At 41.3% G+C, this 14762-nt stretch overlaps 1 protein-coding gene across 11 annotated transcripts in view; it reads left to right on the top strand.

Moving 5' to 3' along the window:
* The window catches only part of obscnb (obscurin, cytoskeletal calmodulin and titin-interacting RhoGEF b), a 50845-nt gene that overhangs the window by 1076 nt on the left and 35007 nt on the right, over positions 1 to 14762 (top strand). For all 11 annotated transcript variants that reach the window (XM_062403647.1, XM_062403649.1, XM_062403657.1 and 8 more), the window contains exons 2-25: positions 788 to 1871; positions 4156 to 4425; positions 4576 to 4836; positions 5020 to 5325; positions 5414 to 5680; positions 5850 to 5956; positions 6148 to 6316; positions 6820 to 7095; positions 7206 to 7487; positions 7698 to 7973; positions 8079 to 8354; positions 8460 to 8735; positions 8844 to 9125; positions 10287 to 10568; positions 10739 to 11014; positions 11097 to 11369; positions 11449 to 11715; positions 11810 to 12079; positions 12170 to 12436; positions 12619 to 12885; positions 13022 to 13134; positions 13211 to 13364; positions 13473 to 13634; positions 13721 to 13825. In XM_062403647.1, coding sequence (XP_062259631.1) covers positions 797 to 1871; positions 4156 to 4425; positions 4576 to 4836; positions 5020 to 5325; positions 5414 to 5680; positions 5850 to 5956; positions 6148 to 6316; positions 6820 to 7095; positions 7206 to 7487; positions 7698 to 7973; positions 8079 to 8354; positions 8460 to 8735; positions 8844 to 9125; positions 10287 to 10568; positions 10739 to 11014; positions 11097 to 11369; positions 11449 to 11715; positions 11810 to 12079; positions 12170 to 12436; positions 12619 to 12885; positions 13022 to 13134; positions 13211 to 13364; positions 13473 to 13634; positions 13721 to 13825 — 6559 coding nt within the window. In that variant the 5' untranslated portion in view covers positions 788 to 796. The remainder of the gene's footprint in view (positions 1 to 787; positions 1872 to 4155; positions 4426 to 4575; positions 4837 to 5019; positions 5326 to 5413; positions 5681 to 5849; positions 5957 to 6147; positions 6317 to 6819; positions 7096 to 7205; positions 7488 to 7697; positions 7974 to 8078; positions 8355 to 8459; positions 8736 to 8843; positions 9126 to 10286; positions 10569 to 10738; positions 11015 to 11096; positions 11370 to 11448; positions 11716 to 11809; positions 12080 to 12169; positions 12437 to 12618; positions 12886 to 13021; positions 13135 to 13210; positions 13365 to 13472; positions 13635 to 13720; positions 13826 to 14762) is intronic.

Below are 14762 nucleotides of genomic sequence, written 5' to 3' on the forward strand. Positions count from 1 at the left end.
ATAATCCTTTATGAGTCCCATTATCGGGGAATTTGCAATATTACAGGAGCAGGAGACAACAATAGGCCTCAGTAAGTATAAGGAGGATAATACTAATAAGTGTAAGGAATATAAAAAATACAGAAAAATATAAACGGAATATAAACTAATATATATAAAGTATAAAAAATATGTGCACTGTGAGAATATGTTAAGTGAATGGATTGCATATGGACCTTTGTTTTGCACAGACAGAATGACTGTGGCACAGTTAAGAGAGTTGAAAAAAAATTATAAAAAAATGTTCATCAATAACAATAATCTAATATATATTGTTTATGCATTTTGCATCAAAATGAGGAGGTATAAGACTAAATTGATCGACCTCAGATGACCACAACTTTCACTCAGGAGCAAAATTAACCGGTTTATAAAATTAACTGTTCTAAAGTTGTCTGTTCATGATAATTATCGGTATCGAATGATATTTATGGAACAGATTTTTTTTCTTGATAAAATGTTTTACCATATCGCCCAGCCTTTGTCCATAGTGATTTATTCAATAAAATTGTATTCCTATAATGCCAAATCACAACATACATTATCTCAAAGCACTATACATAGTTTGGTTGACACCTTACAAAGTTTTAGAGAAATTCAACTTTTCCCACGATGCATGAACTCACAAGTCATACTTCTAAAATGTGTTGAAATTAGCCAATAGGAGCCTACATTAATGAGAACATAATTTATAATCTTGGCACACAATTCATTTTATTTCATTCCCCCTTTTTGTTTTTGACTACAGGAACAAACAATGGATCCAAACCTGTATGGAGGCGTCCCCAGGTTTCTGACTCGCCCAAAGGCGTTCTCGGTGTGTGCAGGCAAAGATGCCACCCTCAGCTGCACCATCGTGGGCAGTCCGACCCCACTGATCACCTGGGAGAAGGACAAGTTGAAGCTGACGTCTGGGGGGCGCTTCAAGACAGTGGAGGATGGAGACGTGTACCGCTTGACCATCTACGACTTAACGCTGGAGGATGGCGGACAGTTCATGTGCCGGGCCAAAAACAGCGTTGGGGAAGCTTATGCTGCGGTAACCGTTAAAGTGGCACTGCCTACAGAGATGGCTCCGAGGGCCCCCGTGTTCATGATGAAGCCCACCTCTGCACGTGTAGGTCTGGGAGGCGATGTTGTTTTCCACTGCCGGGTTGCAGCTCACCCTGAGGCCAACTTTGACTGGGAAAAGGACGGGCGCTACCTTGGGGAGTCAAACCGCATCAAGATCATCTCTGACTCCGATGGCAGCACTTTGAAGATCCAAAGCCTACGAAACCTGGACAGCGGCACCTACACCTGCAGAGCCAAGAACACTGTTGGCCGTGCACACGCTGCCGCAGCTCTCGTCGTAGATGCCCAGGATTCCCATTATCAGTCTGCGGATAAGAACACCTCCCTCCTCTCTCACCTCCAGAAGCGCAAAGAGGAAATGAATAAGGACATCTCCATCTATCGCACTGAGGAGAAGAGCTCCTCTGTTTCTTCTTCTACCACAGATGGTTTCAGTTCTCTGAGTCTGGAACATGCGCTGAGGGCATCTGCGCTGGCAAAGCTGCCCAAAGGTGTATTCACCCGAACCTGCACCGTGACTGAGGGCAAACACGCCAAGCTTAGCTGCTTTGTGACGGGTCACCCGAAACCCCACATTATCTGGAGGAAGGATGGAATGAACATCGGTGAAGGCCGCAGGCATGTCATTTATGAGGACCAGGCCGAGAACTTCATCCTGAAGGTCCTGTACTGCAAGCAGACTGATAATGGTCTCTACACCTGCAATGCAACCAATATGGCTGGGCAGACCTACAGTGCTGTGTTGGTGACAGTCAAAGGTAAGCCTTCAAATATCTTAGGAAAAGTGATACCAAACTACTTTTATTTAAAAAAAATTTACTCAAGTGAAGTGAGTTATCATTAGAATCATGTTTGTTAAATAAAGCAACTTCTGTTTGGCACTGTATCTTTGTGATTAGGTCGTTTTCATGTAGAGTAAAACAAAACCTTTCAATTTCTTGGAGTAAAACAAAACCTTTCAATTTCAGCTGAAATGAAACACAGCTTAATACAACTGAAACATGTTGTTCGTGACTCTCACCCTGAACCAGAGGAGCTGCTGCTGTAAAAAACTTATCAAACCCTGTTTTTAATGATTTCTAAGTCTTATTAACTGATCTACAGCTCAGCATTACTGTTGCACCGGCCGGGCCTGATTCTGGTCATTTCAGCTGCGACTGACAGTCAGACAGAGTTACACAGAGCAAGATTAACGTTAGGGGTGATGTGTGGGAATGACAGCGACACCATTCTCCCTATTTTAAGTTAGTGTACTCTCAAACTAATTTTAAAGGTACTATTTTAAGATGTAAAAGTTACATAATCTTGCTTTAAATGCATCTTCTAAAAGGTCAAGAGCACTTAATTTCCATTATTAACATCATATTCCTAACATTAAATGCTACACATTTTTGATTAGTGAATACTTACAATAATCGGATAGTATGATTTACTTTAAATATATGATGGTTCCTATTTTCATTGTAATGACGGAAGATGTCTCCTTGTAAATCAGAGAGGCTCATTGTGTGTTTTTCATAGCATAGCTGGATATGGAACAGAGGAAGAAGCTATATGTTATTTGCATAAACGGATCAATGGCCACAGTGTTGTGCAAATGACTGCACCAAAGTATCATTTAGACCTCTCACAATGTGTGGATTTTCACAACAAGGTTGAATTCGGTCCCTCCTCTGAAGGATGGTGTTGCGTTTCATCTATTTTCTGCTGGTGATGAGTCGTTCACAGTTGCTAAGATGGTCGCGCACTTACTGGGGCAGACTTGCACCTCTGCCACTGTGGTGTCCCTTGGGGAGAAATTGGCCCAAGGGAAGAAACTGAAGACTTGTAGATTCATGTTTGCTGTTTGTCATCATTCAGTGTCAGTATTGTGCTGGTATGGTGCAGCAGAGTGGATATCTCTGATGTTTGCTGGATTTAAACAAAAAGTGTAATTTGAATAAATAAAACAATTACAGCCCTTTAACTGTGGCTCACTTGTAATATACAATGTGTATTTCTGATATTCCGTAATACACAAAACATTGTACTTTGGTGGATTATTATACGTCACTGAGTAATAAAAGGAAGGACCCACCTTTACCCTGACCAGTATCTTTGTGCAAACTTGTATTCTCTGTGCAAAAATATAAGCTAAAACAGTGCAATTGAACGTAGACTATAGGAGATGTAGTTAATCTTATTATGTTGTAAATCTCCACATAAAGTAAATATGACATTTACAAAGTAAATAAGACATTTACTTTATGTGGATACCCAGTGGACTTCTCCCGTAACTCAAAGCGGGCGTCCACATGAGGTATTTAAACTGCTGGCTTAGATCCAAAGCTTGGATATAGATAGAGTTTGAAACTGTAACTTCTTTGAAGAGCAGGGAAGCACTGACCCACTTAGTCAGTTCTGATGTGATTACTGTACTTGATGTTGTTCTGATCTGCTCATACCAGTTCTCCCTTTTCTTCATAATGATGATGATATTTATTCTTATTATTCTTTCGCTATTTTTCTTTGCTTGAATGAAAATCATTGCATCATCAACCTCTAGTAACTACTGTATATTAGGAGAATTGGGACAATGAGATATCGTTGTGTATCTGTTTAATGATGCATTGATCGATAAATGAGGTTATTGCATCCTGACAACCATTGTTTGACTATCAAGCCTTGGCCTCAACATTTAGTGTTTCACAGTTGACTGCCCAAAAGCTTTTATATCACTTACTATTGTTGTCTTGTCAGAAACTGTAACATCCTTTCAGGGTCATTACTATAAAAAAGTTAAATAGGAAATTCTCAACTCTCAGGTACTTGAGTTTTCTGAAACACACCACACAGGATGACACAGATTAAATGCCCAATATGATGGATTATCTAGCATGCAAGCTCATAGATTCTATCACTTCATTTTGCAATTGTACTCACCTGAGCTAAAATTAATAACAAAGGGAAATAAAAGCGGAAAGTTGTCAAAAAGGGTTGTGGTATACAATATATTCATGACATTTTGTGTAAACTGAAAATTCTGAAATTTATTTATGTCAGAGCCCAAAGTGCCGTTCAGGAGGAAGTTGCAGGACATGGAGGTCCAGGAGAAAACATCAGCCACACTGATGTGTGAGGTGCCTGTTGTTGCCACCCATGCCCACTGGTTCATGGAGGAAACGATGCTGGAGCAAAATACCAAATATCGCATGGAGGAGGAGGGCACCCTGCGCCGTCTCACCATTCACAATGTCACCACCAACGATGACGGTGTTTATATCTGCGAGATGAAGGAAGGCAGTCGCACGGTGGCCGAGCTCACTGTTCTGGGTATAGTGGAGACATTTTGTTTTTAGTTCCTATTCATCATTAGGTATTTTGGATGTCAATAAGCCATTATCGAGTGCAATAATGTTCCATGACATTTATTTTTTCTGTGAGTCTTTCTTTTTGTAACATCTACTTATTCTCGCATCCCAGGCAATATTACCAAGAAGCTCCCCCGGCGGACGGTGGTTCCTGTCAGCGATACGGTCATTTTCTGTGTCGAGCTGGAGCATCCCTACCCGGATGCCTACTGGACCCGCAAAGGGGAGAAGCTGAAGGAAGAGTCCCGGATTTCCATAGCCTGTGTGCTGAGACAGTACACGCTCACCATTAGAGACTGCCAGGCTGAAGACTCAGGTGAAATCGCCTTTGTGGCTGGAGACTGCAAGACGTCCACTCGATTCACTGTCACTGGTGAGGATGACTCCTGTATGGATCAAATGCACTTAATTCTGCTTACAAAAAGTTATGATTGAGGTTTAGGATCAATTTATGTTTTTAATTTAAAATGATTGTCTAACCATAATTGTACATTTTTTTTAATCGGTCAATACTCATCCAATCAGATCACAGTATGACTCACTTTTTCTGCTCCAGCTGCTAGGAAGCATCCCCCCGATCCCCCAGTCAATGCTGTGGTGCTGAACAAGACTGACTCTTCCATCACCATTCAGTGGTCTCCTCCTGACAGCGATCGCCCAGTTCCCATTAAGTGCTACATCGTGGAGAGGAGGAAGGTTGGCACTCAGACCTGGCAGAGGTGCAACGCTGGAGAAACCATTGTTTCCACAGAGATCACCATCTGCAACTTCACAGAAGAGTCCAGCTTCCAATTCCGTATCTCTGCCATGAATGACTTTGGCCAGAGCCCCTACCTGGAGGTGCCTGGAAGCTTCTACCTTGGTAAGGCTGATATCTCTGTGATATTTTTTCGTATCTGCTGTGGTTACACACATTCTTTTCTCATTTGTGGTTTACTTGTTGCTTCCAGAACCCTCTGCAGAGATAAGGAAAGGCCTGATGGACACCACTGCAAACTCTGGCGAGGAGTTCTCTATCACCATCGAGTTGTCTGCTGTTTGTTCTGGTTACTGGTACATTAATGGCCGCGTCTTGCGTAGCGGAGCTGACTACCTCATCACCAAGTCCAAGACCACACACACTCTGCTCTTCCGTGTTATGACCATGGAATTGAATGGAGCTGAAGTCAAGTTTGTTGGTGGAGGCTCACAAAGCAGTTGCATCTTATCTGTGAAAGGTAGGCACTTGATCATAGCCAATTCAACATCAAAAAATGTAATTTATGTTATCATAGTGTTGTAGTACATTCTCTTTTCTGAATAACATGTTAGATTGATTTGTATTCACTGTATTTGTTGTGAGGAGCTAATCACAAATTCCTTCCTTCCCGACAACTGTATTTTTAGCCCCTCGTGTTAGGTTCATAAACAAGTCCGATCTGACAGAGGTGGTGACCTGCACTGCCCAATCCACTGCTCAGCTGACTGCTGAGGTGTCGGATTACGAAACGCAGGTATGCAATGGAAACATACCGAACATGATTTCTAGCTTTTACTTTTTGCTTTCATATTTTAAATTACATTATTGTGACTTACTGCCTATGCTTTAAACCTTTTTTCCAAATTTTCTTTATAAATGCTGAAAGAATATCCTTTTAAAGCTGTGACACTCATATCCAAAAATCCGTTTTGTGTTTCTTTTCAGGTGGTTTGGATGAAGAACGGGCGAGAGGTGAAAATGGGAAAGAAGTATGAATATGTCACCATTGACCGCAAGAGGATCCTGACGGTACACAATGTTACTGAAGAGGATGTGGGCATCTATGAGTGTGTTTTAGCTGAGGACAAGATGTCCCTGCAACTCTCTCTTAAAGGTACAAAAAAAACCTTTATTAAAAATACTTTCTACTGATACTCGCAGAGCAACAGAACATCAGTCTCCTATTGATTAATGAATGTATTAATCTATGAAGCCAATGTTTTGCCAAATTTTGTAAGTACTACATTTTTCCTGTGTGGCACAGAGATGATTTCATAAAAGGAACTGTACTCCCACATGCAGATAGTTTGTCTCAGACAATCTGATACACTGTAATCTGATCTGCACTGATGGGCACTAGCATGTGCTTATCAGCCATCAAGCAGAGGAAAGCTATCTGTCATCATGTAGTCAACTCCAGTGTGGCCAAGCTTCTACAACTTCCACTCTTTATAAACATAGCTCCTCTAATAACAGATCTACAGTACAGATATTATAAGAGATTTAATTTAATGCCTCACAAGTTTAACATTAACCAATGTGCAAGCAAAAAAATTTACTGACAAATATTTACTTATTAAAAACACAGGAGTTATTTAACATCTCTCTTCCTCTAAGATGAACCTGCCAAGTTCTTGAACAAGGCCAGAGGTGCCATGGGAATGTCATCTTCCCTTAAAGGAGATCTTGAGCTGACCTGCGAGGTTTCTACTGCCAGCGCTGTCGTTGTGTGGAGAAAAGATCAGGTGGAGATCACTGAGGACCAAAGAACTGCCATGGTCTCCAAAGGGACTCAAAGGAAACTCGTCATCAAGAACGCCAAGAAAAGTGACGAAGGACATTACTCCTGTGAGACGGCAGCAGACAAAGTCACATTCCAGGTCAAGATAAAAGGTGAGACTATGATGATTTTACAGTCTGTTATTCAACATCAACTAAGAGTTGCTTTCTGAGAGAGAGTGGCCTTCACCTCAGTACATTTCTTAACTGTATTTTCTTCTCAGAAACTCAAGCCGTTGCTGCCTTCTCCAACAAAGAGTCAGTCCAGAAAGAGGTGAAGGCCACTCTCTCGCAGAAAGCAACTCTTAGTTGCAATGTGTCTGATAGCAAGGCAGAGGTCAAATGGTATAAAGATGGCAAGCAGCTGATATCCAGCAGGACCATATACTCAGAAATAACAGGCACTGCTCGTCAGCTGGTGTTTGAAAAGGTGGAGAAGAGTGATGCTGGAGAATACACCTGTGAAGCTGGCGGGGATAAGCTGGTCTTCAAGATATCTGTTTCAGGTAGAACAAATCAATTAATTGATATGTAGAATTAAATACATATTTTCAGTTTGTCATATCAATTTTAAATGTCCCAAATAAGAGTTGATTCAGTTTTCCTAGTATTTAGCATCATGATATTTTCACAATACTGATAAAGTAAATGTCAGGTATATACCTTTAAATCTTTGCCCATAGTTACTCTGTAACTCTCATTTATGTTATTCTCAGAGGCCCAGGCAGCCTTCTTCAACAAAGAGTCTGTTCAGAAGGAGGTGAAAGCTACTCTCTCCCAGAAGGCTATTTTAAGCTGTGAGGTAGCTGATAGCAAGACAGAGGTGAAGTGGTACAAGGAGGCCAAGCTGCTGACCTCGAGCAAGACAATCCATGCAGAGTCGAAAGGCCAGAGTCGCCAGCTGGTTATCGACAGTGTGGAGAAGAAGGATGCTGGAGAGTACATCTGTGAAGCCGGGACAGAAAAGCTTGCTTTTAAGATTCAGGTGGAAGGTAAGTGAAGGGGATTATAAAAGTAGCAAGTAGCCTAAGTCATGCTTGTTTGTCAGAAATGAAAGAGTAGCACCTCACCTTTCCATTGTATGGATCTTCCATCAGAGCCGAAGTCATTCTTCTCAAACAAGGAGTCTGTTCAGAAGCAGGTGAAAGCGACGTTCTCCCAGAAAACCACTCTGAGCTGTGAGGTTTCTGATTCCAAGACAGAGGTGAAGTGGTACAAGGACGGCAAGCTGCTGACTTCTTGCAAGACTATTCATACAGAGTCTAAGGGCAAAAGTCGAACGCTGGTGATCGACAGCGCTGAGAAGAAGGATGCTGGAGAGTACATATGTGAAGCCGGGACAGAGAAGCTTGCTTTTAAGATTCAGGTGGAAGGTAAGCGAAGGGGATTATCAAAGTAACAAGTAGCCGTATTCATGCTTGTTTGTCAGAAATGAAAGAGTAGCACCTCACATTTACATTGTATGGATCTTCCATCAGAGCCGAAGTCATTCTTCTCCAACAAGGAGTCTGTTCAGAAGGAGGTGAAAGCGACGTTCTCCCAGAAAACCACTCTGAGCTGTGAGGTTTCTGATTCCAAGACAGAGGTGAAGTGGTACAAGGACGGCAAGCTGCTGACTTCTAGCAAGACTATTCATACAGAGTCCAAGGGCAAAAGTCGCACACTGGTGATCGACAGCATTGAGAAGAAGGATGCTGGAGAGTACATGTGTGAGGCTTGGACTGAGAAGTTGGTTTTCAAACTCCAGGTTCCAGGTAGGGGCTGAGACTGAAGTGACTTAAAAATGATCTTGATTAATTTCCTTAGTTAGTAATGCAGGTGATGTTTTTGTCTTCCACATTCATACTTCATCTTCTCCACAGACACACAGATTCAATCTGCATTCTCTAACAAAGACTCAGTCCAGAAGGAGGTGAAAGCCACTGTCTCACAGAAAGCCATTTTAAGCTGTGAGGTAGCTGATACGAAGACAGAAGTAAAATGGTACAAGGATGGAAAGGTCCTCACTTCAAGCAAGACCATCAATGCAGTGTCAAAGGGCAAGAGTCGCCAGCTGGTGATCGACAGCGTGGAGAAGAAGGATGCTGGAGAATACATCTGTGAGGCTGGGACTGAGAAGTTGGCCTTTAAGATTCAGGTGGCAGGTGAGGAAACTGCATTATATTTATAGGTTTTAGTTAAAATCTTCTTTGTGTTCATCGTCAGTTCAGTTCAATAATGTGCTTGGATTCACAGACATTTTTAAGAATTAAAATAGTAAAAGTTCTTATTAAGCAAAATAATCTATAGAAAAATGTCACTCACACCGACAATTAACATACGGTACACTGACCTTGACTTGATGACCGAGTCATGCTATCTTGTTCTTTACTTCAATCATTGAACATTTATCATGTTGGATATGTGTTTTCTTCATTGTGTTGTGGTCTACTTTTTTGGCAGCATAATGGGTTGCTTTAGTATTTAGATATTTGACATGCTTTGCTCAAATGTATTAAGTCCAGTATTGACAATTTTTCTACTTATATCTTTATTGTTGGTTCTCCCGTTCCCTCAGTTAGAAATAGTTGTCAGATGGGCCTCTGTGGCCACCTCCAAATTGCGAGTCTGTTTTTCCTTAGTGCAGACTTTTAAATAGATTTCACAACTTAATGTTCGTAATGAGTTTATGGCTCTTTGTTCAACATCTGTAAAGTCTGATTTAATGTGTTCTATTCATCTAGAGCAGGGTTATATTGGTTTAGAGTCTGTCTTTGTACTGGTATTTGTCATCACCCCATAATCCTTTACAGTTACTTCTACAAAAATCGGGGCTAAATCTGGTTCCCTCAACAATGAGGCTGTCCAGAAGGAGGTGAAATCGACCCTCCTCGAGCCAGGCAATCTGAGCTGGGAAGTAGTTGATAACACCACAGAGGTGAAATGGTACAAAGATGGCAAACTGGTGAGTCCCAGCAGTCCAGTTGCCTTGGAATCAAAGGGCAAGATTCATCAACCGGTGGTGGACAGTGTAGAGGAGAAAAATGCGGAGGAGCACATCTGTGAGGTCCGAACAGAAAGTTTGGCATTTAAAGAACAGGTGACAGGTACGAGGACGTTGAAGGGGATGACACTTGTCAGAAGGATTTGACTCGTGCAATGCTGATGTTTGCTTGTCAGATTTCAGATGAATCATGAAACAGAACTATTTGCTGAACTCAGCACATTTGTCCACTTTATTTAAAAATGTTTTTTACATAAGTTGTTAAAATGAGTTCCATGGAAGGTGTTACGATACCATTTCATATTCTATTATATGTTTTCAGAGATTCAAGCCAAATCGGCCTTCTCCAAAAAGGAATCAGTCCAAAAGGAGGTGAAAGCCTCTCTCTCACAGAAAACCATTTTAAGCTGTGAGGTAGCTGATACCAAGACAGAGGTGAAATGGTTCAGGGATGGCAAGCTGCTGACCTCCAGCAAAACAGTTCATGCAGAGTCAAAAGGCCTGAGTCGCCAGCTGGTGATCGACAGCGTGGAGAAGAAGGATGCTGGAGAGTACATCTGTGAGGCTGGGACAGAAAAGCTGGCCTTTAAGATTCAGGTTGCAGGTAGGAGGAATAAAATGTTGCTAGTAATTGTCTATAGAATTTGTTTTACTTCTATGTTATAGTTTGTGCAGTTCTGTTCATTGCAGCTGAAAAGATTTGGTTGTATGCACATATTGTGTTGGCTGATATGTTCTTCTTTGTTTGCATCACATTCTTTACTTACTTTGTAGAAGCCCCGGCTGGCTTCTCGAACAAGGACTCTGTCCAGAACGAGGTGAAAGTTACTCTCTTCCAGAAAGCCACCTTGAGCTGTGAGGTTTCTGATTCTAAGACAGACGTGAAGTGGTACAAGGACGGCAAGCTGCTGACTTCCAGCAAAGCAGTTCACATGGAGTCAAAGGGAAAGAGTCGGGAGCTGGTGATTGAAAAAATAGAGAAAAAAGATGCTGGAGAATACACCTGTGAGACTGGAACAGAGAAGCTGGTATTTAGGCTGCATGTGACAGGTAAAATATATTTTGAATATAATACATTTTCTTACTATATTTATAAGAAAGCTGCTGAACAAAAGTTGTAATTTCTCTATAGAAGAAGCTGTCAAGTTCCAGAAGAAGTCTGTCAAAGACACATGTATTGTTCAAGCAAGTGAAAACATTGTTTTGACCACTGAGCTGACCTCGGAGAGTGGAAGTGTGAAGTGGTTGAAAGACGGTGTGGAGATCAAAGAGGGCAGAAAGTATGAAATGAAAAAAGATGGACATTGTCGTACCTTGATAGTAAATTCCACCGAAACTAAAGACAGCGGAACGTACTCCTGTCAAACTGCTCATGACAAACAGGAGTTCAAAGTTCAGGTCAAAGGTAGGTCTTTAAGTTTATGACCCTCTGATAATGCTGCATAGATTTATTTTGATATCTAACACCCTTCGTTCCGTTCCAGAGTCAGCTTTGAAGTTTGTTGTCCCCCTGAAGTCTGCCGATGTGGAGTTGGGTGGGACACTTAGTCTGATGTGTGAGCTCAATCAAGCCTCAGGCGATGTTGTCTGGCACCATAATGGTCGTGAGATTAAACCTGGAGGAAGGCACTGTGTCAGGACAGATGGTGCTAAGCGGGTCCTCACTGTGACTGACATGACGAAGGAAGATGAAGGAGACTACAGCTGTGAATGTCGAAATGACAAGACCTCTGCCAAAATCTCCTCTAAAGGTAATTTACCATTTGATTAACATTAAAATCTGTTGAATGCTGAACTTTGTTTTCACATCATTTGGCTTAATGTGATGCCTTCCATTCCTTTCAGAGCCCAGAGTAGTGAGGCTGACTACTAAACTCAACAATGTGGCTGCAATGGAGGGAAAAGACGCCATCTTCAAGTGCGCTGCCACCCCAGCAGACATCAATGTCAAGTGGTTCCACAACAGCATACCCATCACGGCCGGGCTAAAGTATAAGATAGAGCACGGTGGCAACACTCACTCACTCACCATAACCTCTGTCACCCAAAAAGATGCTGGAGAGATTAGCGTTGATGCAGAAGGGAAAAGCTGCAAAGCTACTTTACAAGTGCAACGTAAGAATGTGTATCTTTTGTTAATTTGCTATTTAAAATTTGTGGACTAATGTAACATCCTCATTTAACATTTCTATGTGCCCCAATTAGATGAACCTGTAACCTTTAAGAAAAAGCTGGAAAACCTGACAGTGGATGAGCAGAGTGAAGTGAAGATGGAGGTGGAGCTCAGTAAGAAATCAGATGAAGTCAGGTGGATGAAGAACAGCATCGTGTTGCAGGCTGCAGGAAACCTGGAGATTCGGGTTGATGGAGCCAAGCAGGCTCTGGTCTTTAAGAGCGTGACTCATGGTGATCGTGGCATCTACTCCTGTGAAACTCTGGATGACAAGACCCAGGCCAAGCTCACAGTAGAAAGTAAGAGTTAAACACATTAACATATGTTTAAAGATAAAATATTCAGTAGTTATGCACATACCTTCATCTTAAAAATAAACTGTTTTCCAGTGATATGTGTTTGGTTATAGATGTGAAGTTACAAGCCTGAAAATCTTGCAATCATATTTTCTGTCCAACATTTGTTTTTCTTCTTTCTTCAGTGAAGAAGATCCAGGTAATAAAGGGCCTTCCAGAAACCAAGGCACATGAGACAGAGACAGTGACACTAGAGGTAGAGCTCAGTCAGGCTGATGTTGAAGGCTCCTGGGCAAGGGATGGGGCCAAGTTAAAGCCAGGGGCCAACTGTCGTATCACAGCACTGGGAAAGAAGCACGCTCTTACCCTGTCCAATCTTAAGAGAGACGATGCAGGAACTATTTCCTTCCAAGCTGATGGGGTCCATACTTCAGGCAAACTGATTGTCACAGGTAAGGTCTACTTCCTGTTTGTCTGGTCCTCTGTTGGTAGGGTCTTTGCTGACCAATCTTCTTTTGTTATAAAGTACCGCTTTATGATTGAGAGTCTACATTGTCACCTACTGCCCAATGGTTGTTGATTTTACAGAACCGCCTGCTATGGTCTCCACACCCATTATCGATATGAGGGTTCCTGAGAAGGAGAAAGTTACTTTTGAATGTGAAGTGTCCAGAACAAATGCTGATGTTAAGTGGTTTAAGGTGAGTCTGCAGATCAAAGACAGGAAAAATTAACTACTGAATGATTATAACATGTGTTAAAATGGTTCATTTTCAGGATGATGTGGAACTGAAACCAGGGAAAAACTATGGCATCCATTCGTTGGGCAGAAAGCGCACTTTGGTCATCAGCAAATGCACCCCTGCAGATGCAGGCGTTTACGTCTGTCGCACCACCGATGATAACACCTCTGCCAAGCTCATCGTTCATGGTAAACAGTACTTCTGTCATGAGGCACAGAAATCAATCAGGGACTCTCATTTATGGTACAGTATTAAATCTGTAGTTCATGAAAATGCCTTAAAATATTTCCCTACAGCCAGAGATATCAAGATAATTAAGAAACTGGAGGATGTGGAGGTGATGGAGAAGGAGAGTGCTGCATTCGTCTGTGAAATCTCACATGATGAAGTGGACTGTCAGTGGTACAAAGGAAGTACTAAAGTCAAAGTCAGTGACAACATCAAGATGAGACAAGAGGGTAAGCAACAACTGAGTATGTATTATTATGATAATGATTAATTCATTAAATGTTGCTAATATAATCAATTTTGCATTTTAATCCAGGCAGAACCTATGTCCTGCTCTTTAAGTCGGTTTCCCCAGAGGATATGGGTGAAATAAAATTTACAGCTGAGAAGACCTCTTCATCTGCAAAACTCAAAGTGAAAGGTAAACAAGTAAATATGTTATGAGCTGAAAGCATTTAACAAACGCTTTATATGTTGTTGCATGGATTACTTAACCTTTATTTTGCAATGTTCAGATGTGGTTGCAAATGGATTCTTTATTCCTTTTGACAAATGTTGTCAGAAAGTTATAGTAAATAATTATATATTCCTGCACATTTGAAACTTTCTTCTAAATTGTAAACAATTGAGCTGCTCTAAAATGATCAACTTGCTATTTTGAAGTCTTGTAATGACTTTCATTGGCAATTTTGAACTCCACATTTCAGTTGGTGTAGCGATCCACAGGTAAAATATCACAAGTTTAGTGCAGCGTTGTTCTGCTTTAAGCTCATGCAGTGCATCATTCTGATTATATTTAGTCTGATGGAAAAAAGTAATTCCAGTTGCAACTCGCATTTACATTGTTATGCCTCATTGAGGCCTGATGGCAAAGAGAACACACATCTATTAGCTGAGGATAATTTCCCCAGGGTTTTATCATGGCTTTCTTTCTTGACCAAATGCAGTGAGGCAAAAATGGGATTTGTACATATGACCTATTTGGTTCAGTGACTTTGGAGTATTTTATTGATTGGAAATAATCTCCAGATGTTTGCAAGAAAAAATAATCTACCTAAAATTATTTTAAAGATACAAATGTTGCTACCAGTTGACCAAAAGTTGCTGTAAGTTTCATCACTTAGTGTTTTGCTGGATGTAGTCAAGCAGCAAATGGCTGCCATGCACTGATTCCTTTTTAATGTGGTGTGCCATTATACATTCGTGCTGTACGCTTTAGCTTTAATGTGCCATTACACTTCAGCCCCATTTGCTCTGGCTTGACTGAATTCAATTGCGAATATCGCCTGTCCCAAAGTGCGCTTTGGCAAGGCTGATGCATTCATAGCCTCCAATGTTCTTTATGGCAGCATACGTAA

The sequence above is a fragment of the Platichthys flesus genome, chromosome 14 (genome assembly GCF_949316205.1).
Source record: "Platichthys flesus chromosome 14, fPlaFle2.1, whole genome shotgun sequence".
In the NCBI taxonomy this organism is placed as follows: domain Eukaryota; kingdom Metazoa; phylum Chordata; class Actinopteri; order Pleuronectiformes; family Pleuronectidae; genus Platichthys; species Platichthys flesus.